The sequence below is a fragment of the Bufo bufo genome, chromosome 1 (genome assembly GCF_905171765.1).
Source record: "Bufo bufo chromosome 1, aBufBuf1.1, whole genome shotgun sequence".
NCBI classification, from domain to species: Eukaryota; Metazoa; Chordata; class Amphibia; order Anura; family Bufonidae; genus Bufo; species Bufo bufo.
This window is the reverse complement of record NC_053389.1, coordinates 840,104,324-840,128,760: the sequence shown is the minus strand read 5'-3', so window position 1 is coordinate 840,128,760 and position 24,437 is coordinate 840,104,324. Positions and strand designations below refer to the sequence as shown.

The following is a 24,437-nucleotide window of genomic DNA, read 5'->3' as shown; positions in this document are numbered from 1 at the left end:
TACATGTCCCCATATTCAGTGCAGCCATGTGCTCCCCAGTAGTGTCAGATACATGTCCTCATATACAGTGCAGCCATGTGCTCCCCAGAAGTGTCAGATACATGTCCTCATATACAGTGCAGCCATGTGCCCCCACAGTAGTGTCAGATATCACCCCACTTTGGTTGTTTCTGAGATAAACCAGGTCCCCTATGTACAACACTGAGTGACACTGCCACCTGATGGCCGCACTGAATCCTGCAGCTTCCCTAGTACTGGAGGGTCTCCAGCTGATGGGACCTGGTAGGGTGGAGAGAGGGTCTCCTGGGACCACAGGGTTGGACTAATAACCAGCAGGAGTCCCTGTCTGCATCCATATCGAGTCTGGTTCTTGTAGTGCACACGGCCCAAGCATGTTCCGCACTGATGAGGGTCAGAACCCTGACTCTGTGGACACATGAGGGTCTCTGGTTTGGCCTCTAGCCGTGTTTCACGGGTCTGGGAGTGACTTACAGGGGGTCACCTATAGGTGGCGCTGGAGAGAAGGGATGATTTGCATACTCTTCCCATGATGCTTTGCATGTTGGGCCTCCTCCTGGGGATCTCCACAATAAGAAGCGGTGCGCCCAGATCTGGGACACATCCCGCCACCCTCAGAGGCGTCAGGCAGCAGATACAGCATTTATTCAGCGGTTATACAGATAATACAGCTCATTATCACACATCCTGTACATTATACACCGTCTGGGAATGCAGGTTGTCAGAACAATACACATTGTCCATATTAGACTGGTTTCTCTTAAAGGGCCAGTGGCTTGTTAAACCTCCCAGCCCATGACCATCCAGGGTCCACGTCCAGCCAGCCCTCCACGGTGGCACCATTCCTCGGGTGTATAGTGGGTGCGATGCTCTTCAGTGTGAGCCAGGTGAGATGTTCTGCAGTATTAGTGTTTAGTATGAGGAGCATTTTGCTGGGAATGCTGGGTGTGATGCTCTGCAATGCTGAGGATGATATATGATGCTCTGCGGAGAAGGTGCTCAGATACATGTGGCTGCATACATGGGATATTGGTGAGATGTGCTGCATGAGTATCAGTCACATGCTTGTCTCTGCAATTCCGTTCTCTTTGATTTAATGAGATTTTCCTGAAAGTGGAAATCAAAGTCAAATCTGATCATTTTAAAGGAAGGTGAGAGGGGATAGAGGAAGAGAAGGGGAGAGCAACAGAGGAAAGGGAGGCAGGAAGAGGAGTAGAAAGGGTTAGAGGAAGAGGAGGGGAGAGGAAGACTAGGTGATAGAGGAAGGGAGGCAGAGAAAAGAGAAGCAATAAAGGAAGGGTAGACGGGAAGAGGAGTAGGAGGGGATAGAAAAAGAGGAATAGAGGAAGGGGAGGCAAAAGGAGGAGTAGAAAGGGATAGAGGAAGAGGAGGGGACAGAGGAAGGGGAGGCAGGAAGAGGAGTAGGAGGGGATAGAGGAATGGGAGACAGGAAGAGGAGAAAGGGGAATAGAGGAAGAGACGGGAGAAGGAATAGAGGAAGGGAGGGAAAGGAAGAAGGTAAGAAGCGGATAGAGGAAGAGGAGGGAACAGAGGAAGAGGAATGGGAGGCAGGAAGAGGAGTAGGAGGGGACAGAAGAAGAGGAGGGGACAGAGGAAGAGGAATAGAGGAAGGGGAGGCAGGAAGAGAAGTAGGAGGTGATAGAGGAAGAAGTGGGGACGGAAGAAGAGGAGGGGAGAGGAAGACAAGGTGATAGAGGAAGAGGGGCAGAGAAAGGAGAAGCAATAAAGGAAGGGTAGATAGGAAGAGGAATAGGAGGGGGTAGAGAAAGAGGAGGGGGAAGAGGAAGAGGAGTAGGAGGTAGAGGGGATATAGGAATAGGAGATAGAGGAAGGGGAGACAGGAAGAGGAGAAAGAGGTGATAGAGGAAGGGGGGATAGAGGAAAAGGCGGGAGAAGAAAAAGGAGGGGATAGAGGAAGGGGGTATAGAGGAAGAGGAGGGAGAAGGAATAGAGGAAGAGGAGACAGGAAGAGAAGAAGGAGGGGATAGAGAAAGAAGAAGGAATATGGGAAAGGGAGAGGAAGACAAGTGGAGAGGAAAGGGAGAGGAAGAGGAGTGAAAACATATAGAGGAAGAGGAAGAGGAGAAGGATGGTATAGAAGAAGAGGAGGGAAAACAAATGGAGAAAGGGAGGGGGGAAGAGGAGTAAAGGGATAGAGGAAGAGGACGGAGAAGGACTAGAGGAAGGGGGAGAGGAAGAAGTGGGTAGAGGAAAAGGAGGAAGAAGAAATAGAGGAAGAGGAGAAGGAGGGAATATGGTAGATGAAGAGGAGGAAGGATTAGAAAAAGGGGGGATTGAGGAGAAGGAATAGAGGAAGAGGAGAAGGAGGGGATAGAGGAAGGGGAATTAAGGAAGAGCCCCCCCCCCTTCCCCCCAGGACTCTATACACAAGCATAGATGAGTCTGGTGCTCTGGTGGGGGATAGAGGAGTCTTGTAGGGGATAGAGGAAGTGAGGGGGGAGGAATAGAAGGAGGATAGATGCAGAGGAGGGAGAAAGGATAGAGGAAGGGAAGAGGAGGAGAAGGGGATAGAGAAAAAGAAGGGAGAAGAGAGAAAGGTTAAAATTGGAGGAAGAAAGAATGGAAGAGGGGATAGAAGGAGAGGGGAGAAGGGAAGAAGACGGAGATGAAGAGGAGAAGAGGAAAAGAAAGCAGGGACAGAGGATGGGCAAAGGATAGAGGAAGAAGAGGAGGAGAAGAGGAAAGGAAGGGTGATAGAGGAATAGAAGGGAGAAGGAAGAGAGAAAAGGAGGATAGAAGAAAAAGGGGGGGGGGGGGGAAATAGAGGAAGGAAGGAAAGAAGAGGAGAGGAAGAGTGGAGGAGGAAAAGAATGCAGAGGGGGTAGATGGGGACAGGGAGGAAGAGTGGGAGGTAATAGAGGAGCGGAAGGGGAAATTAAAAGGCAAAGTGGAAGATTATGCAAGAAGCTGAAGGGGAAAAGAGTAAGTGGAAGGAAAGTAAATAAAAGAGAAGAAGGAAAAGAAGAGTAAAAGGGAAAATGGAAAGGGGATAGAGAAAGATGAAAAAAGGAAGGGTAAGTGAATAGTAGAAAGGGGAGGGCAAACGTAGAAGATGAGGGGAAGAGGAAATAAGGGGATAAAGGAAAAGGATGGTGAAGAAAAGGGGAGGATAAAGAAGAATGGCCGGAGATAAGGGGAGAAGAAAGTGGATGGAGGGAGAGGAGATGGAGGGGAAGGGGAGAAAATGGAAGGGGAAAGAGTGGGAGCAGAAGAGGAGAAAGGAAAGGGAAAGGAGAAGGGAAGATGTTGGAAAGACATAGAAAAGGGAAAGAAGAGGAGAAGAAGGAAGATGTTGAGGGAATGGGAAGAGGAGAAGATGAAAGAGGAAGAGGAGGGAAGGAAGGTGGAGGAGAATAGAGGAAAGAGGAAGAACAGGAGTAAGGAGGAGGAGGAAAGAAGAAGTGGAGAGAGTAAGTGGAGAGGAAGAGGAGAAGAAAAAGGATGGGAAGGGAAATCAATTGCAGAAGAAGGGGAAAGCAAAAACAGAGGGAACGGTAGAGAAAGAAGAATAGTTATGGGTGCAGGAGGAAGAAGTGAGAAGGATTAGTGGTGAAGTGTGATGGGGAAAAAGATCAGAGGAGGAATGGGAAGATGAGGGGAAAAGACAAAGGAAAAAGCAGGAGAAGAGGGAAAAGAGGAAGACAAGGAGGAGAAAGAGTCACACACTCACAAAGTAACCCCGCCCTCAGATAGAAATAGCGCCCTAGGGTTATGGCTCAGGCAGATACGTAGTTACAGGTGTGGTCTGATTACACACTGGGTCTTGCCACAAGAACACTCTCACAGACTACTTTTGGGTTGGTGAGAGATTGGTGACTGCTAGATGTTAGACCGGTGACCCATGCCCACCACCATCCTACTTCACCAGGTGGCTAATGCCAATGCTGTACCGGAGGTCCACACCTGCCATGTTCCATCTCTTGTTGCAGGCCGTGGCCTGCGTTTGCTGGCTTAGCCTCTCCAGTCTACCCATAGGGTACCACCTTAAAGTTCTAACACACAATCCTAATCTTCACCAGCCAATGGCAGGTAACCCTGGAATACTTAAGGCATCTTCCTATGTGAGAAGGTGCCTGAGCAATAGATTCGTCCAGCTAGCTAGTCCCTGCAACGGTGTGTGGTTAGATTTTTTGCCTGTGGTTGCGTTTTTTATGTACTGACCTCTGCCCGAATCCTGACTTTGCTTCTCTAATGCTTGACCCAACCTCTGTCTAATTACTGTATTGACCCATTGCTGTCTGCTCTGACCTCGGACCACATAATTTCACAATTTCAACCTGCCCTAACCTTGACCTATCCCTGACTACGATTTTGTTCTCCTCTAGACTTCTCTGTTCTCTTCTAGAGTCCTCTATCCCCAGACTCCTCTGTGCTCCTCTAGACCCCTCTGTCCCCATTCTCCAGACTCCTCTGTCCTGGTCTAGACCCCTCTAAGCCTCATCCTCAAGACTCCTCTGCTCTCTTCAGACTCCTCTGTCTTCCTCCAGTCTCCTAACACTGTCCAAGACTCATCTATCACCGCTGTGCGTACCATGGACTCAGGATGGAGTTGTGTCCTCACTAAGAGACCTATCCTACTGACCATCACGACTCATCTTCTGCTCATTCTGAAGGTCACCCTCATCAAAGATGGAGACAACTACTCACCAGGTACAAGGAGGAGCCCAACAACATGGCCTTCATTGTCACCTCCAGGTCCAATGGGAAAGTAAGCAGAAGATGATCAGTCTCTTTCCGTATCATCCCCACCACATGCTGCTCATCCGGAGACTTCACCTGAGAGACAGAGATGGGAGAAACGCCTGAAAAATGTCACCCTGCAGGAGGAGGGGCAGGCTCATAGCTCTCTTCTGTCTGTATCACCCTGCAGGGGGAGGGGCAGGCTTATAGCTCTCTTCTGTCTGTATCGCCCTGCAGGGGGAGGGGCAGGCTCATAGCTCTCTTCTGTCTGTATCACCCTGCAGGAGGAGGGGCAGGCTCATAGCTCCCTTCTGTCTGTATCACCCTGCAGGAGGAGGGGCAGGCTCATAGCTCTCTTCTGTCTGTATCACCCTGCAGGAGGAGGGGCAGGCTCATAGCTCTCTTCTGTCTGTATCACCCTGCAGGGGGAGGGGCAGGCTCATAGCTCTCTTCTGTCTGTATCACCCTGCAGGAGGAGGGGCAGGCTCATAGCTCTCTTCTGTCTGTATCACCCTGCAGGAGGAGGGGCAGGCTCATAGCTCTCTTCTGTCTGTATCACCCTGTAGGAGGAGGGGCAGGCTCATAGCTCTCTTCTGTCTGTATCACCCTGCAGGGGGAGGGGCAGGCTCATAGCTCTCTTCTGTCTGTATCACCCTGCAGGAGGAGGGGCAGGCTCATAGCTCTCTTCTGTCTGTATCACCCTGCAGGAGGAGGGGCAGGCTCATAGCTCTCTTCTGTCTGTATCACCCTGCAGGGGGAGGGGCAGGCTCATAGCTCCCTTCTGTATGTATCACCCTGCAGGAGGAGGGGCAGGCTCATAGCTCTCTTCTGTCTGTATCACCCTGCTGGAGGAGGGGCAGACTCATAGCTCTCTTCTGTCTGTATCACCCTGCAGGAGGAGGGGCAGGCTCATAGCTCTCTTCTGTCTGTATCACCCTGCAGGAGGAGGGGCAGGCTCATAGCTCTCTTCTGTCTGTATCACCCTGCAGGAGGAGAGGCAGGCTCATAGCTCTCTTCTGTCTGTATCACCCTGCAGGAGGAGGGGCAGGCTCATAGCTCTCTTCTGTCTGTATCACCCTGCAGGAGGAGGGGCAGGCTCATAGCTCTCTTCTGTCTGTGTCACCCTGCAGGAGGAGGGGCAGGCTCATAGCTCTCTTCTGTCTGTATCACCCTGCAGGAGGAGGGGCAGGCTCATAGCTCTCTTCTGTCTGTGTCACCCTGCAGGAGGAGGGGCAGGCTCATAGCTCTCTTCTGTCTGTATCACCCTGCAGGAGGAGGGGCAGGCTCATAGCTCTCTTCTGTCTGTATCACCCTGCAGGAGGAGGGGCAGGCTCATAGCTCTCTTCTGTCTGTATCACCCTGCAGGAGGAGGGGCAGGCTCATAGCTCTCTTCTGTCTGTATCACCCTGCAGGAGGAGGGGCAGGCTCATAGCTCTCTTCTGTCTGTGTCACCCTGCAGGAGGAGGGGCAGGCTCATAGCTCTCTTCTGTCTGTATCACCCTGCAGGAGGAGGGGCAGGCTCATAGCTCTCTTCTGTCTGTATCACCCTGCAGGAGGAGGGGCAGGCTCATAGCTCTCTTCTGTCTGTATCACCCTGCAGGAGGAGGGGCAGGCTCATAGCTCTCTTCTGTCTGTATCACCCTGCAGGAGGAGGGGCAGGCTCATAGCTCTCTTCTGTCTGTATCACCCTGCAGGAGGAGGGGCAGGCTCATAGCTCTCTTCTGTCTGTATCACCCTGCAGGGGGAGGGGCAGGCTCATAGCTCTCTTCTGTCTGTATCACCCTGCAGGGGGAGGGGTAGGCTCATAGCTCTCCTCTGTCTGTATCACCCTGCAGTAGGAGGGGCAGGCTCATAGCTCTCTTCTGTCTGTATCACCCTGCAGGAGGAGGGGCAGGCTCATAGCTCTCTTCTGTATGTATCACCCTGCAGGAGGAGGGGCAGGCTCATAGCTCTCTTCTGTCTGTATCACCCTGCAGGAGGAGGGGCAGGCTCATAGCTCTCTTCTCTCTGTATCACCCTGCAGGAGGAGGGGCAGGCTCATAGCTCTCTTCTGTCTGTATCACCCTGCAGGGGGAGGGGCAGGCTCATAGCTCTCTTCTGTCTGTATCACCCTGCAGGAGGAGGGGCAGGCTCATAGCTCTCTTCTGTCTGTATAGCTATCACCCTGCAGGAGGAGGGGCAGGCTCATAGCTCTCTTCTGTCTGTATCACCCTGCAGGAGGAGGGGCAGGCTCATAGCTCTCTTCTGTCTGTATCACCCTGCAGGAGGAGGGGCAGGCTCATAGCTCTCCTCTGTCTGTATCACCCTGCAGGAGGAGGGGCAGGCTCATAGCTCTCCTCTGTCTGTATCACCCTGCAGGAGGAGGGGCAGGCTCATAGCTCTCTTCTGTATCACCCTGCAGGAGGAGGGGCAGGCTCATAGCTCTCTTCTGTCTGTATCACCCTGCAGGGGGAGGGGCAGGCTCATAGCTCTCTTCTGTCTGTATCACCCTGCAGGAGGAGGGACAGGCTCATAGCTCTCTACTGTCTGTATCACCCTGCAGGAGGAGGGGCAGGCTCATAGCTCTCTTCTGTCTGTATCACCCTGCAGGAGGAGGGGCAGGCTCATAGCTCTCTTCTGTCTGTATCACCCTGCAGGAGGAGAGGCAGGCTCATAGCTCTCTTCTCTCTGTATCACCCTGCAGGAGGAGGGGCAGGCTCATAGCTCTCTTCTGTCTGTATCACCCTGCAGGAGGAGGGGCAGGCTCATAGCTCTCTTTTATATCACCCTGCAGGGGGGAGGGGCAGGCTCATAGCCCTCTTCTATATCACCCTGCAGGAGGAGGGGCAGACTCATAGCTCTCTTCTGTCTGTATCACCCTGCAGGGGGAGGGGCAGGCTCATAGCTCTCTTCTGTCTGTATCACCCTGCAGGAGGAGGGGCAGGCTCATAGCTCTCATCTGTCTGTATCATCCTGCAGGAGGAGGGGCAGGCTCATAGCTCTCTTCTGTCTGTATCACCCTGCAGGAGGAGGGGCAGGCTCATAGCTCTCCTCTGTCTGTATCACCCTGCAGGAGGAGGGGCAGGCTCATAGCTCTCTTCTATATCACCCTGCAGGGGGAGGGGCAGGCTCATAGCCCTCTTCTATATTACCCTGCAGGAGGAGGGGCAGGCTCATAGCTCTCTTCTGTCTGTATCACCCTGCAGGAGGAGGGGCAGGCTCATAGCTCTCTTCTGTCTGTATCACCCTGCAGGAGGAGGGGCAGGCTCATAGCTCTCTTCTGTCTGTATTACCCTGCAGGAGGAGGGGCAGGCTCATAGCTCTCTTCTATATCACCCTGCAGGGGGAGGGGCAGGCTCATAGCTCTCTTCTATATCACCCTGCAGGAGGAGGGGCAGGCTCATAGCTCTCTTCTGTCTGTATCACCCTACAGGGGGCGGGGCAGGCTCATAGCTCTCTTCTATATCACCCTGCAGGAGGAGGGGCAGGCTCATAGCTCTCTTCTGTCTGTATCACCCTGCAGGAGGAGGGGCAGGCTCATAGCTCTCTTCTGTCTGTATTACCCTGCAGGAGGAGGGGCAGGCTCATAGCTCTCTTCTATATCACCCTGCAGGGGGAGGGGCAGGCTCATAGCTCTCTTCTATATCACCCTGCAGGAGGAGGGGCGGGCTCATAGCTCTCTTCTGTCTGTATCACCCTACAGGGGGCGGGGCAGGCTCATAGCTCTCTTCTATATCACCCTGCAGGAGGAGGGGCAGGCTCATAGCTCTCTTCTGTATGTATCACCCTGCAGGAGGAGGGGCAGGCTCATAGCTCTCTTCTGTCTGTATCACCCTGCAGGAGGAGGGGCAGGCTCATAGCTCTCTTCTGTCTGTATCACCCTGCAGGAGGAGGGGCAGGCTCATAGCTCTCTTCTGTCTGTATCACCCTGCAGGAGGAGGGGCAGGCTCATAGCTCTCTTCTGTCTGTATCACCCTGCAGGAGGAGGGGCAGGCTCATAGCTCTCTTCTGTCTGTATCACCCTGCAGGAGGAGGGGCAGGCTCATAGCTCCCCTCTGTCTGTGTCACCCTGCAGGAGGATGGGCAGACTCATAGCTCTCTTCTGTCTGTATCACCCTGCAGGGGGAGGGGCAGGCTCATAGCTCTCTTCTGTCTGTATCACCCTGCAGGAGGAGGGGCAGGCTCATAGCTCTCATCTATCTGTATCACCCTGCAGGGGGAGGGGCAGGCTCATAGCTCTCTTCTGTCTGTATCACCCTGCAGGAGGAGGGGCAGGCTCATAGCTCTCTTCTGTCTGTATCACCCTGCAGGAGGAGGGGCAGGCTCATAGCTCTCTTCTGTCTGTATCACCCTGCATGAGGAGGGGCAGGCTCATAGCTCTCTTCTGTCTGTATCACCCTGCAGGAGGAGGGGCAGGCTCATAGCTCTCTTCTGTCTGTATCACCCTGCAGGAGGAGGGGCAGGCTCATAGCTCTCTTCTGTCTGTATCACCCTGCAGGGGGAGGGGCAGGCTCATGGCTCTCCTCTGTCTGTATCACCCTGCAGGAGGAGGGGCAGGCTCATAGCTCTCTTCTGTCTGTATCACCCTGCAGGAGGAGGGGCAGGCTCATAGCTCTCTTCTGTCTGTCTCACCCTGCAGGGGGCGGGGCAGGCTCATAGCTCTCCTCTGTCTGTATCACCCTGCAGGAGGAGGGGCAGGCTCATAGCTCTTTTCTGTCTGTATCACCCTGCAGGAGGAGGGGCAGGCTCATAGCTCTCTTCTGTCTGTATCACCCTGCAGGAGGAGGGGCAGGCTCATAGCTCTCTTCTGTCTGTATCACCCTGCAGGAGGAGGGGCAGGCTCATAGCTCTCCTCTGTCTGTATCACCCTGCAGGAGGAGGGGCAGGCTCATAGCTCTCTTCTGTCTGTATCACCGTGCAGGAGGAGGGGCAGGCTCATAGCTCTCTTCTGTCTGTATCACCCTGCAGGGGGCGGGCTCATAGCTCTCTTCTGTCTGTATCACCCTGCAGGAGGAGGGGCAGGCTCATAGCTCTCTTCTGTCTGTACCACCCTGCAGGAGGAGGGGCAGGCTCATAGCTCTCCTCTGTCTGTATCACCCTGCAGGGGGCGGGGCAGGCTCATAGCTCTCTTCTGTCTGTATCACCCTGCAGGAGGAGGGGCAGGCTCATAGCTCTATTCTGTCTGTGTCATCCTGCAGGAGGAGGGGCAGGCTCATAGCTCTCTTCTGTCTGTATCACCGTGCAGGAGGAGGGGCAGGCTCATAGCTCTCTTCTGTCTGTATCACCCCTGCAGGGGGCGGGCTCATAGCTCTCTTCTGTCTGTATCACCCTGCAGGAGGAGGGGCAGGCTCATAGCTCTCTTCTGTCTGTACCACCCTGCAGGAGGAGGGGCAGGCTCATAGCTCTCCTCTGTCTGTATCACCCTGCAGGGGGCGGGGCAGGCTCATAGCTCTCTTCTGTCTGTATCACCCTGCAGGAGGAGGGGCAGGCTCATAGCTCTATTCTGTCTGTGTCATCCTGCAGGAGGAGGGGCAGGCTCATAGCTCTCTTCTGTCTGTATCACCCTGCAGGAGGAGGGGCAGGCTCATAGCTCCCCTCTGTCTGTATCACCCTGCAGGAGGAGGGGCAGGCTCATAGCTCTCTTCTGTCTGTATCACCCTGCAGGAGGAGGGGCAGGCTCATAGCTCTCTTCTGTCTGTATCACCCTGCAGGAGGAGGGGCAGGCTCATAGCTCTCTTCTGTCTGTATCACCCTGCAGGAGGAGGGGCAGGCTCATAGCTCTCTTCTGTCTGTATCACCCTGCAGGAGGAGGGGCAGGCTCATAGCTCTCTTCTGTCTGTATCACCCTGCAGGAGGAGGGGCAGGCTCATAGCTCTCTTCTGTCTGTATCCCCCTGCAGGAGGAGGGGCGGGCTCATAGCTCTCTTCTGTCTGTATCACCCTGCAGGAGGAGGGGCAGGCTCATAGCTCTCTTCTGTCTGTATCACCCTGCAGGAGGAGGGGCAGGCTCATAGCTCCCTTCTGTCTGTATCACCCTGCAGGAGGAGGGGCAGGCTCATAGCTCTCTTCTGTCTGTATCACCCTGCAGGAGGAGGGGCAGGCTCATAGCTCTCCTCTGTCTGTATCACCCTGCAGGAGGAGGGGCAGGCTCATAGCTCTCTTCTGTCTGTATCACCCTGCAGGAGGAGAAGCAGGCTCATAGCTCTCTTCTGTCTGTATCACCCTGCAGGAGGAGGGGCAGGCTCATAGCTCTCCTCTGTCTGTATCACCCTGCAGGGGGAGGGGCAGGCTCACAGCTCTCTTCTGTCTGTATCACCCTGCAGGAGGAGGGGCAGGCTCATAGCTCTCTTCTGTCTGTATCACCCTGCAGGAGGAGGGGCAGGCTCATAGCTCCCTTCTGTCTGTATCACCCTGCAGGAGGAGGGGCAGGCTCATAGCTCTCTTCTGTCTGTATCACCCTGCAGGAGGAGGGGCAGGCTCATAGCTCTCTTCTGTCTGTATCACCCTACAGGAGGAGGGGCAGGCTCATAGCTCTCCTCTGTCTGTATCACCCTGCAGGGGGAGGGGCAGGCTCATAACTCTCCTCTGTCTGTATCACCCTGCAGGGGGCGGGGCAGGCTCATAGCTCTCTTCTGTCTGTATCACCCTGCAGGAGGAGGGGCAGGCTCATAGCTCTCTTCTGTCTGTATCACCCTGCAGGAGGAGGGGCAGGCTCATAGCTCTCTTCTGTCTGTATCACCCTGCAGGAGGAGGGGCAGGCTCACAGCTCTCTTCTGTCTGTATCACCCTGCAGGGGGAGGGGCAGGCTCATAGCTCTCTTCTGTCTGTATCACCCTGCAGGAGGAGGGGCAGGCTCATAGCTCTCTTCTGTCTGTATCACCCTGCAGGAGGAGGGGCAGGCTCATAGCTCTCTTCTGTCTGTATCACCCTGCAGGAGGCGGGGCAGGCTCATAGCTCTCTTCTGTCTGGATCACCCTGCAGGAGGAGGGGCAGGCTCATAGCTTTCTTCTGTCTGTATCACCCTGCAGGGGGAGGGGCAGGCTCATAGCTCTCTTCTGTCTGTATCACCCTGCAGGAGGAGGGGCAGGCTCATAGCTCTCTTCTGTCTGTATCACCCTGCAGGAGGAGGGGCAGGCTCATAGCTCTCTTCTGTCTGTATCACCCTGCAGGAGGCGGGGCAGGCTCATAGCTCTCTTCTGTCTGTATCACCCTGCAGGAGGAGGGGCGGGCTCATAGCTCTCTTCTGTCAGTATCACCCTGCAGGAGGAGGGGCAGGCTCATAGCTCTCCTCTGTCTGTATCACCCTGCAGGAGGAGGGGCAGGCTCAGAGCTCCCTTCTGTATGTATCACCCTGCAGGAGGAGGGGCGGGCTCATAGCTCTCTCCTGTCTGTATCACCCTGCAGGGGGAGGGGCAGGCTCATAGCTCTCTTCTGTCTGTATCATCCTGCAGGAGGAGGGGCAGGCTCATAGCTCTCTTCTGTCTGTATCACCCTGCAGGAGGAGGGGCAGGCTCATAGCTCTCTTCTGTCTGTATCACCCTGCAGGAGGAGGGGCAGGCTCATAGCTCTCTTCTGTCTGTATCACCCTGCAGGAGGAGGGGCAGGCTCATAGCTCTCTTCTGTCTGTATCACCCTGCAGGAGGAGGGGCAGGCTCATAGCTCTCTTCTGTCTGTATCACCCTGCAGGAGGAGGGGCAGGCTCATAGCTCTCTTCTGTCTGTATCACCCTGCAGGAGGAGGGGCAGGCTCATAGCTCTCTTCTGTCTGTATCCCCCTGCAGGAGGAGGGGCGGGCTCATAGCTCTCTTCTGTCTGTATCACCCTGCAGGAGGAGGGGCAGACTCATAGCTCTCTTCTGTCTGTATCACCCTGCAGGAGGAGGGGCAGGCTCATAGCTCCCTTCTGTCTGTATCACCCTGCAGGAGGAGGGGCAGGCTCATAGCTCTCTTCTGTCTGTATCACCCTGCAGGAGGAGGGGCAGGCTCATAGCTCTCCTCTGTCTGTATCACCCTGCAGGAGGAGGGGCAGGCTCATAGCTCTCTTCTGTCTGTATCACCCTGCAGGAGGAGGGGCAGGCTCATAGCTCTCTTCTGTCTGTATCACCCTGCAGGAGGAGGGGCAGGCTCATAGCTCTCCTCTGTCTGTATCACCCTGCAGGGGGAGGGGCAGGCTCACAGCTCTCTTCTGTCTGTATCACCCTGCAGGAGGAGGGGCAGGCTCATAGCTCTCTTCTGTCTGTATCACCCTGCAGGAGGAGGGGCAGGCTCATAGCTCCCTTCTGTCTGTATCACCCTGCAGGAGGAGGGGCAGGCTCATAGCTCTCTTCTGTCTGTATCACCCTGCAGGAGGAGGGGCAGGCTCATAGCTCTCTTCTGTCTGTATCACCCTACAGGAGGAGGGGCAGGCTCATAGCTCTCCTCTGTCTGTATCACCCTGCAGGGGGAGGGGCAGGCTCATAACTCTCCTCTGTCTGTATCACCCTGCAGGGGGCGGGGCAGGCTCATAGCTCTCTTCTGTCTGTATCACCCTGCAGGAGGAGGGGCAGGCTCATAGCTCTCTTCTGTCTGTATCACCCTGCAGGAGGAGGGGCAGGCTCATAGCTCTCTTCTGTCTGTATCACCCTGCAGGAGGAGGGGCAGGCTCACAGCTCTCTTCTGTCTGTATCACCCTGCAGGGGGAGGGGCAGGCTCATAGCTCTCTTCTGTCTGTATCACCCTGCAGGAGGAGGGGCAGGCTCATAGCTCTCTTCTGTCTGTATCACCCTGCAGGAGGAGGGGCAGGCTCATAGCTCTCTTCTGTCTGTATCACCCTGCAGGAGGCGGGGCAGGCTCATAGCTCTCTTCTGTCTGGATCACCCTGCAGGAGGAGGGGCAGGCTCATAGCTCTCTTCTGTCTGTATCACCCTGCAGGGGGAGGGGCAGGCTCATAGCTCTCTTCTGTCTGTATCACCCTGCAGGAGGAGGGGCAGGCTCATAGCTCTCTTCTGTCTGTATCACCCTGCAGGAGGAGGGGCAGGCTCATAGCTCTCTTCTGTCTGTATCACCCTGCAGGAGGAGGGGCAGGCTCATAGCTCTCTTCTGTCTGTATCACCCTGCAGGAGGAGGGGCAGGCTCATAGCTCTCTTCTGTCTGTATCACCCTGCAGGAGGAGGGGCAGGCTCATAGCTCTCTTCTGTCTGTATCACCCTGCAGGAGGAGGGGCAGGCTCATAGCTCTCTTCTGTCTGTATCACCCTGCAGGAGGAGGGGCAGGCTCATAGCTCTCTTCTGTCTGTATCACCCTGCAGGAGGCGGGGCAGGCTCATAGCTCTCTTCTGTCTGTATCACCCTGCAGGAGGAGGGGCGGGCTCATAGCTCTCTTCTGTCAGTATCACCCTGCAGGAGGAGGGGCAGGCTCATAGCTCTCCTCTGTCTGTATCACCCTGCAGGAGGAGGGGCAGGCTCAGAGCTCCCTTCTGTATGTATCACCCTGCAGGAGGAGGGGCGGGCTCATAGCTCTCTCCTGTCTGTATCACCCTGCAGGGGGAGGGGCAGGCTCATAGCTCTCTTCTGTCTGTATCACCCTGCAGGAGGAGGGGCAGGCTCATAGCTCTCTTCTGTCTGTATCACCCTGCAGGAGGAGGGGCAGGCTCATAGCTCTCATCTGTCTGTATCATCCTGCAGGAGGAGGGGCAGGCTCATAGCTCTCCTCTGTCTGTATCACCCTGCAGGAGGAGGGGCAGGCTCATAGCTCTCTTCTGTCTGTATCACCCTGCAGGAGGAGGGGCAGGCTCATAGCTCTCTTCTGTCTGTATCACCCTGCAGGAGGAGGGGCAGGCTCATAGCTCTCTTCTGTCTGTATCACCCTGCAGGAGGAGGGGCAGGCTCATAGCTCTCTTCTGTCTGTATCACCCTGCAAGGGGAGGGGCGGATATGTTTTGTTCTATATTTACCTCAAAGCTGACGTTGCCGAAGATGCTGTTCTGGAAGCTGGGCCCCAGGATGATGAGGGTGACCTGCCCGGAGGTATTCATCAATGACAGGTGGGTGACCATATTGTTCCAATGCACCTTGACGAATCCCATCAGCTGCCCCGAGGGGCCGTGCACCTCCATCTGGAAGAGGACGATCATGGCATCAGGTTATCGAACTCTCATTACCTCTTATGTTGTAATCTCTGATCAGAGGGCGCCACACATAACGGTGGCAGATCTCAGGGGACGCGCGCTGTCAGGAATACAAGGGTGACTGTTGGGGACCCTGTAATCTGGAGAGACCAAGTGACAGTGCCCCACATCCCCGCGGACACTACCAGCCTCACCTCCCGGGTGCAGGTGCAGCCGCAGTTCTCCAGCAGATGCAGGACCTCGTTGTTGCTGTTGTCTCGTATCCTGACATCATAGAGGGGTCCGCAGCACACCACGTTCTGCTCCACCTGGAATAGTCGCTGACCAACCAGATTCAGCACATCAAAGGACAAGCCCCAGCCCTGCGACACTGTGACTGGAGGGAAGACACCGGGAGTCAGAACCATAATCAGAACCCAGTGCAGAAGACACCGGGAGTCAGAACCATAATCAGAACCCAGTGCAGAAGACACCGGGAGTCAGAACCATAATCAGAACCCAGTGCAGAAGACACCGGGAGTCAGAACCATAATCAGAACCCAGTGCAGAAGACACCGGGAGTCAGAACCATAATCAGAACCCAGTGCAGAAGACACCGGGAGTCAGAACCATAATCAGAACCCAGTGCAGAAGACACCGGGAGTCAGAACCATAATCAGAACCCAGTGCAGAAGACACCGGGAGTCAGAACCATAATCAGAACCCAGTGCAGAAGACACCGGGCGTCAAAACCATAATCAGAACCCAGTGCAGAAGACACCGGGAGTCAGAACCATAATCAGAACCCAGTGCAGAAGACACTGAAAATAAGCCACATCTACAGAGACCGACAGCCTGGTCTGAACTCTGCTCTAGAGCCTGAGACACTACAGGGGCTGCAGGGGATGAGGCCGGGGACGCTGAGGGGAACTAACCACTAGACTGCAGGACTAAACCACCAAAACACTAAGAGCCAGCACTAACCACTAGACTGCAGGACTAAACCACCAAAACACTGAGACCCAGCACTAACCACTAGACTGCAGGACTAAACCACCAAAACACTGAGAGCCAGCACTAACCACTAGACTGCAGGACTAAACCACCAAAACACTGAGAGCCAGCACTAACCACTAGACTGCAGGACTAAACCACCAAAACACTGAGAGCCAGCACTAACCACTAGACTGCAGGACTAAACCACCAAAACACTGAGAGCCAGCACTAACCACTAGACTGCAGTACTAAACCACCAAAACACTGAGAGCCAGCACTAACCACTAGACTGCAGGACTAAACCACCAAAACACTGAGAGCCAGCACTAACCACTAGACTGCAGGACTAAACCACCAAAACACTGAGAGCCAGCACTAACCACTAGACTGCAGGACTAAACCACCAAAACACTGAGAGCCAGCACTAACCACTAGACTGCAGGACTAAACCACCAAAACACTGAGAGCTAGTACTAACCACTAGACTGCAGTACTAAACCACCAAAACACTGAGAGCCAGCACTAACCACTAGACTGCAGGACTAAACCACCAAAACACTGAGAGCCAGCACTAACCACTAGACTGCAGTACTAAACCACCAAAACACTGAGAGCCAGCACTAACCACTAGACTGCAGGACTAAACCACCAAAACACTGAGAGCCAGCACTAACCACTAGACTGCAGGACTAAACCACCAAAACACTGAGAGCTAGTACTAACCACTAGACTGCAGTACTAAACCACCAAAACACTGAGAGCCAGCACTAACCACTAGACCGCAGGACAGGACCACCAAAACACTGAGAGCCAGCACTAACCACTAGAATGCAGGCTAAACCACCAAAACACTGAGAGCCAGCACTAACCACTAGACAGCAGGACTAAACCACCAAAACACTGAGAGCCAGCACTAACCACTAGACTGCAGGACTAAACCACCAAAACACTGAGAGCCAGCACTAACCATTAGAATGCAGGACTAAACCACCAAAACACTGAGAGCCAGCACTAACCACTAGACAGCAGGACTAAACCACCAAAACACTGAGAGCCAGCACTAACCACTAGACAGCAGGACTAAACCACCAAAACACTGAGTGCCAGCACTAACCACTAGACTGCAGTACTAAACCACCAAAACACTGAGAGCCAGAACTAACCACTAGAATGCAGGACTAAACCACCAAAACACTGAGAGCCAGCACTAACCTCTAGACTGCAGGACTAAACCACCAAAACACTGAGAGCCAGCACTAACTACTAGACTGCAGGACTAAACCACCAAAACACTGAGAGCCAGCACTAACCACTAGAATGCAGGACACGACCACCAAAACACTGAGAGCCAGCACTAACCACTAGACTGCAGGACTAAACCACCAAAACACTGAGAGCCAGCACTAACTACTAGAATGCAGGACACGACCACCAAAACACTGAGAGCCAGCACTAACCACTAGACTGCAGGACTAAACCACCAAAACACTGAGAGCCAGCAGTAACCACTAGAATGCAGGACTAAACCACCAAAACACTGAGAGCCAGCACTAACCACTAGAATGCAGGACTAAACCACCAAAACACTGAGAGCCAGCACTAACCACTAGATTGCAGGACTAAACCACCAAAACACTGAGAGCCAGCACTAACTACTAGACTGCAGGACTAAACCACCAAAACACTGAGAGCCAGCACTAACCACTAGAATGCAGGACACGACCACCAAAACACTGAGAGCCAGCACTAACCACTAGACTGCAGGACTAAACCACCAAAACACTGAGAGCCAGCACTAACCACTAGACTGCAGTACTAAACCACCAAAACACTGAGAGCCAGCACTAACCACTAGACTGCAGGACTAAACCACCAAAACACTGAGAGCCAGCACTAACCACTAGACTGCAGGACTAAACCACCAAAACACTGAGAGCCAGCACTAACCACTAGACTGCAGGACTAAACCACCAAAACACTGAGAGCTAGTACTAACCACTAGACTGCAGTACTAAACCACCAAAACACTGAGAGCCAGCACTAACCACTAGACCGCAGGACAGGACCACCAAAACACTGAGAGCCAGCACTAACCACTAGAATGCAGGCTAAACCACCAAAACACTGAGAGCCAGCACTAACCATTAGAATGCAGGACTAAACCACCAAAACACTGAGAGCCAGCACTAACCACTAGACAGCAGGACTAAACCACCAAAACACTGAGAGCCAGCACTAACCACTAGAATGCAGGACTAAACCACCAAAACACTGAGTGCCAGCACTAACCACTAGACTGCAGTACTAAACCACCAAAACACTGAGAGCCAGCACTAACCACTAGAATGCAGGACTAAACCACCAAAACACTGAGAGCCAGCACTAACCTCTAGACTGCAGGACTAAACCACCAAAACACTGAGAGCCAGCACTAACTACTAGACTGCAGGACTAAACCACCAAAACACTGAGAGCCAGCACTAACCACTAGAATGCAGGACACGACCACCAAAACACTGAGAGCCAGCACTAACCACTAGACTGCAGGACTAAACAACCAAAACACTGAGAGCCAGCACTAACCACTAGACCGCAGGACAGGACCACCAAAACACTGAGAGCCAGCACTAACCACTAGACTGCAGGACTAAACCACCAAAACACTGAGAGCCAGCACTAACCACTAGACTGCAGGACTAAACCACCAAAACACTGAGAGCCAGCACTAACCACTAGACTGCAGGACTAAACCACCAAAACACTGAGAGCCAGCACTAACCACTAGACTGCAGGACTAAACCACCAAAACACTGAGAGCCAGCACTAACCACTAGACTGCAGGACTAAACCACCAAAACACTGAGAGCCAGCACTAACCACTAGAATGCAGGCTAAACCACCAAAACACTGAGAGCCAGCACTAACTACTAGACTGCAGTACTAAACCACCAAAACACTGAGAGCCAGCACTAACCTCTAGACAGCAGGACTAAACCACCAAAACACTAAGAGCCAGCACTAACCACTAGACTGCAGGACTAAACCACCAAAACACTGAGAGCCAGCACTAACCACTAGACTGCAGGACTAAACCACCAAAACACTGAGAGCCAGCACTAACCACTAGAATGCAGGCTAAACCACCAAAACACTGAGAGCCAGCACTAACTACTAGACTGCAGTACTAAACCACCAAAACACTGAGAGCCAGCACTAACCTCTAGACAGCAGGACTAAACCACCAAAACACTAAGAGCCAGCACTAACCACTAGACTGCAGGACTAAACCACCAAAACACTGAGAGCCAGCACTAACCACTAGACTGCAGGACTAAACCACCAAAACACTGAGAGCCAGCACTAACCACTAGACTGCAGGACTAAACCACCAAAACACTGAGAGCCAGCACTAACCACTAGACTGCAGGACTAAACCACCAAAACACTGAGAGCCAGCACTAACCACTAGACTGCAGGACTAAACCACCAAAACACTGAGAGCCAGCACTAACCACTAGACTGCAGTACTAAACCACCAAAACACTGAGAGCCAGCACTAACCACTAGAATGCAGGACTAAACCACCAAAACACTGAGAGCCAGCACTAACCTCTAGACTGCAGGACTAAACCACCAAAACACTGAGAGCCAGCACTAACCACTAGACAGCAGGACTAAACCACCAATACACTGAGAGCCAGCACTAACCACTAGACTGCAGGACTAAACCACCAAAACACTGAGAGCCAGCACTAACCACTAGAATGCAGGACTAAACCACCAAAACACTGAGAGCCAGCACTAACCTCTAGACTGCAGGACTAAACCACCAAAACACTGAGAGCCAGCACTAACTACTAGACTGCAGGACTAAACCACCAAAACACTGAGAGCCAGCACTAACCACTAGACTGCAGGACAGGACCACCAAAACACTGAGAGCCAGCACTAACCACTAGAATGCAGGACACGACCACCAAAACACTGAGAGCCAGCACTAACCACTAGACTGCAGTACTAAACCACCAAAACACTGAGAGCCAGCACTAACCACTAGAATGCAGGACTAAACCACCAAAACACTGAGAGCCAGCACTAACCACTAGAATGCAGGACACGACCACCAAAACACTGAGAGCCAGCACTAACCACTAGACTGCAGGACTAAACCACCAAAACACTGAGAGCCAGCACTAACCACTAGAATGCAGGACTAAACCACAAAAACACTGAGAGCCAGCACTAACCACTAGACTGCAGGACTAAACCACCAAAACACTGAGAGCCAGCACTAACCACTAGACTGCAGGACTAAACCACCAAAACACTGAGAGCCGGCACTAACCACTAGACTGCAGGTCTAAACCACCAAAACACTGAGAGCCAGCACTAACCACTAGACTGCAGTACTAAACCACCAAAACACTGAGAGCCAGCACTAACCACTAGACTGCAGGACTAAACCACCAAAACACTGAGAGCCAGCACTAACCACTAGACAGCAGGACTAAACCACCAAAACACTGAGAGCCAGCACTAACCACTAGACCGCAGGACAGGACCACCAAAACACTGAGAGCCAGCACTAACCACTAGACTGCAGGACTAAACCACCAAAACACTGAGAGCCAGCACTAACCACTAGACTGCAGGACATGACCACCAAAACACTGAGAGCCAGCACTAACCACTAGACTGCAGGACTAAACCACCAAAACACTGAGAGCCAGCACTAACCACTAGACTGCAGGACTAAACCACCAAAACACTGAGAGCCAGCACTAACCACTAGACTGCAGGACTAAACCACCAAAACACTGAGAGCCAGCACTAACCACTAGACTGCAGGACATGACCACCAAAACACTGAGAGCCAGCACTAACCACTAGACTGCAGGACTAAACCACCAAAACACTGAGAGCCAGCACTAACCACTAGACTGCAGGACTAAACCACCAAAACACTGAGAGCCAGCACTAACCACTAGACTGCAGGTCTAAACCACCAAAACACTGAGAGCCAGCACTAACCACTAGACTGCAGGACTAAGCCACCAAAACACTGAGAGCCGGCACTAACCACTAGACTGCAGGTCTAAACCACCAAAACACTGAGAGCCAGCACTAACCACTAGACTGCAGGTCTAAACCACCAAAACACTGAGAGCCAGCACTAACCACTAGACTGCAGGACTAAACCACCAAAACACTGAGAGCCAGCACTAACCACTAGACTGCAGTACTAAACCACCAAAACACTGAGAGCCAGCACTAACCACTAGACTGCAGTACTAAACCACCAAAACACTGAGAGCCAGCACTAACCACTAGACTGCAGGACATGACCACCAAAACACTGAGAGCCAGCACTAACCACTAGACTGCAGGACTAAACCACCAAAACACTGAGAGCCAGCACTAACCACTAGACTGCAGGACTAAACCACCAAAACACTGAGAGCCAGCACTAACCACTAGACTGCAAGACTAAACCACCAAAACACTGAGAGCCAGCACTAACCACTAGACTGCAGGACTAAACCACCAAAACACTGAGATCCAGCACTAACCACTACACTGCAGGACTAAACTACCAAAACACTGAGAGCCAGCACTAACCACTAGACTGCAGTACTAAACCACCAAAACACTGAGAGCCAGCACTAACCACTAGACTGCAGGACATGACCACCAAAACACTGAGAGCCAGCACTAACCACTAGACTGCAGGACTAAACCACCAAAACACTGAGAGCCAGCACTAACCACTAGACTGCAGGACTAAACCACCAAAACACTGAGAGCCAGCACTAACCTCTAGACTGCAGGACTAAACCACCAAAACACTGAGAGCCAGCACTAACTACTAGACTGCAGGACTAAACCACCAAAACACTGAGAGCCAGCACTAACCACTAGACTGCAGGACAGGACCACCAAAACACTGAGAGCCAGCACTAACCACTAGAATGCAGGACACGACCACCAAAACACTGAGAGCCAGCACTAACCACTAGACTGCAGTACTAAACCACCAAAACACTGAGAGCCAGCACTAACCACTAGAATGCAGGACTAAACCACCAAAACACTGAGAGCCAGCACTAACCACTAGAATGCAGGACACGACCACCAAAACACTGAGAGCCAGCACTAACCACTAGACTGCAGGACTAAACCACCAAAACACTGAGAGCCAGCACTAACCACTAGACTGCAGGACACGACCACCAAAACACTGAGAGCCAGCACTAACCACTAGACTGCAGGACTAAACCACCAAAACACTGAGAGCCAGCACTAACCACTAGAATGCAGGACACGACCACCAAAACACTGAGAGCCAGCACTAACCACTAGACTGCAGGACTAAACCACCAAAACACTGAGAGCCAGCACTAACCACTAGAATGCAGGACTAAACCACAAAAACACTGAGAGCCAGCACTAACCACTAGACTGCAGGACTAAACCACCAAAACACTGAGAGCCAGCACTAACCACTAGACTGCAGGACTAAACCACCAAAACACTGAGAGCCGGCACTAACCACTAGACTGCAGGTCTAAACCACCAAAACACTGAGAGCCAGCACTAACCACTAGAATGCAGTACTAAACCACCAAAACACTGAGAGCCAGCACTAACCACTAGACTGCAGGACTAAACCACCAAAACACTGAGAGCCAGCACTAACCACTAGAATGCAGGACTAAACCACCAAAACACTGAGAGCCAGCACTAACCACTAGACTGCAGGACTAAACCACCAAAACACTGAGAGCCAGCACTAACCACTAGACTGCAGGACTAAACCACCAAAACACTGAGAGCCGGCACTAACCACTAGACTGCAGGTCTAAACCACCAAAACACTGAGAGCCAGCACTAACCACTAGACTGCAGTACTAAACCACCAAAACACTGAGAGCCAGCACTAACCACTAGACTGCAGGACTAAACCACCAAAACACTGAGAGCCAGCACTAACCACTAGACAGCAGGACTAAACCACCAAAACACTGAGAGCCAGCACTAACCACTAGACCGCAGGACAGGACCACCAAAACACTGAGAGCCAGAACTAACCACTAGACTGCAGGACTAAACCACCAAAACACTGAGAGCCAGCACTAACCACTAGACTGCAGGACATGACCACCAAAACACTGAGAGCCAGCACTAACCACTAGACTGCAGGACTAAACCACCAAAACACTGAGAGCCAGCACTAACCACTAGACTGCAGGACTAAACCACCAAAACACTGAGAGCCAGCACTAACCACTAGACTGCAGGACTAAACCACCAAAACACTGAGAGCCAGCACTAACCACTAGACTGCAGGACATGACCACCAAAACACTGAGAGCCAGCACTAACCACTAGACTGCAGGACTAAACCACCAAAACACTGAGAGCCAGCACTAACCACTAGACTGCAGGACTAAACCACCAAAACACTGAGAGCCAGCACTAACCACTAGACTGCAGGTCTAAACCACCAAAACACTGAGAGCCAGCACTAACCACTAGACTGCAGGACTAAACCACCAAAACACTGAGAGCCAGCACTAACCACTAGACTGCAAGACTAAACCACCAAAAAACTGAGAGCCAGCACTAACCACTAGACTGCAGTACTAAACCACCAAAACACTGAGAGCCAGCACTAACCACTAGACTGCAGTACTAAACCACCAAAACACTGAGAGCCAGCACTAACCACTAGACTGCAGGACATGACCACCAAAACACTGAGAGCCAGCACTAACCACTAGACTGCAGGACTAAACCACCAAAACACTGAGAGCCAGCACTAACCACTAGACTGCAGGACTAAACCACCAAAACACTGAGAGCCAGCACTAACCACTAGACTGCAAGACTAAACCACCAAAACACTGAGAGCCAGCACTAACCACTAGACTGCAGGACTAAACCACCAAAACACTGAGAGCCAGCACTAACCACTACACTGCAGGACTAAACTACCAAAACACTGAGAGCCAGCACTAACCACTAGACTGCAGTACTAAACCACCAAAACACTGAGAGCCAGCACTAACCACTAGACTGCAGGACATGACCACCAAAACACTGAGAGCCAGCACTAACCACTAGACTGCAGGACTAAACCACCAAAACACTGAGAGCCAGCACTAACCACTAGACTGCAGGACTAAACCACCAAAACACTGAGAGCCAGCACTAACCACTAGACTGCAAGACTAAACCACCAAAACACTGAGAGCCAGCACTAACCACTAGACTGCAGGACTAAACCACCAAAACACTGAGAGCCAGCACTAACCACTAGACTGCAGGACTAAACCACCAAAACACTGAGAGCCAGCACTAACCACTAGACTGCAGGACTAAACCACCAAAACACTGAGAGCCAGCACTAACCACTAGACTGCAGGACTAAACCACCAAAACACTGAGAGCCAGCACTAACCACTAGACTGCAGGACTAAACCACCAAAACACTGAGAGTCAGTACTAACCACTAGACTGCAGGACTAAACCACCAAAACACTGAGAGCCAGCACTAACCACTAGACTGCAGGACTAAACCACCAAAACACTGAGAGCCAGCACTAACCACTAGACTTCAGGACTAAACCACCAAAACACT

General features: G+C 52.8%; 2 protein-coding genes across 7 annotated transcripts in view; both read right to left on the bottom strand.

Annotated features, from left to right (window-relative positions):
• Window positions 1-24,437, bottom strand: part of LOC120986703 (phospholipid scramblase 3-like) — a 270,830-nt gene that overhangs the window by 154,955 nt on the left and 91,438 nt on the right. The gene's annotated exons all lie outside the window — the stretch shown is intronic.
• Window positions 695-24,437, bottom strand: part of LOC120986705 (phospholipid scramblase 3-like) — a 59,521-nt gene continuing 35,778 nt past the window's right edge. For all 4 annotated transcript variants that reach the window (XM_040415404.1, XM_040415406.1, XM_040415408.1 and 1 more), the window contains exons 5-8: window positions 15,016-15,197; window positions 14,648-14,809; window positions 4,708-4,836; window positions 695-1,125 (exon numbers count right to left, since the gene is read on the bottom strand). In XM_040415404.1, the coding sequence (XP_040271338.1) occupies window positions 1,072-1,125; window positions 4,708-4,836; window positions 14,648-14,809; window positions 15,016-15,197 (527 nt within the window). In that variant the 3' untranslated portion in view covers window positions 695-1,071. The remainder of the gene's footprint in view (window positions 1,126-4,707; window positions 4,837-14,647; window positions 14,810-15,015; window positions 15,198-24,437) is intronic.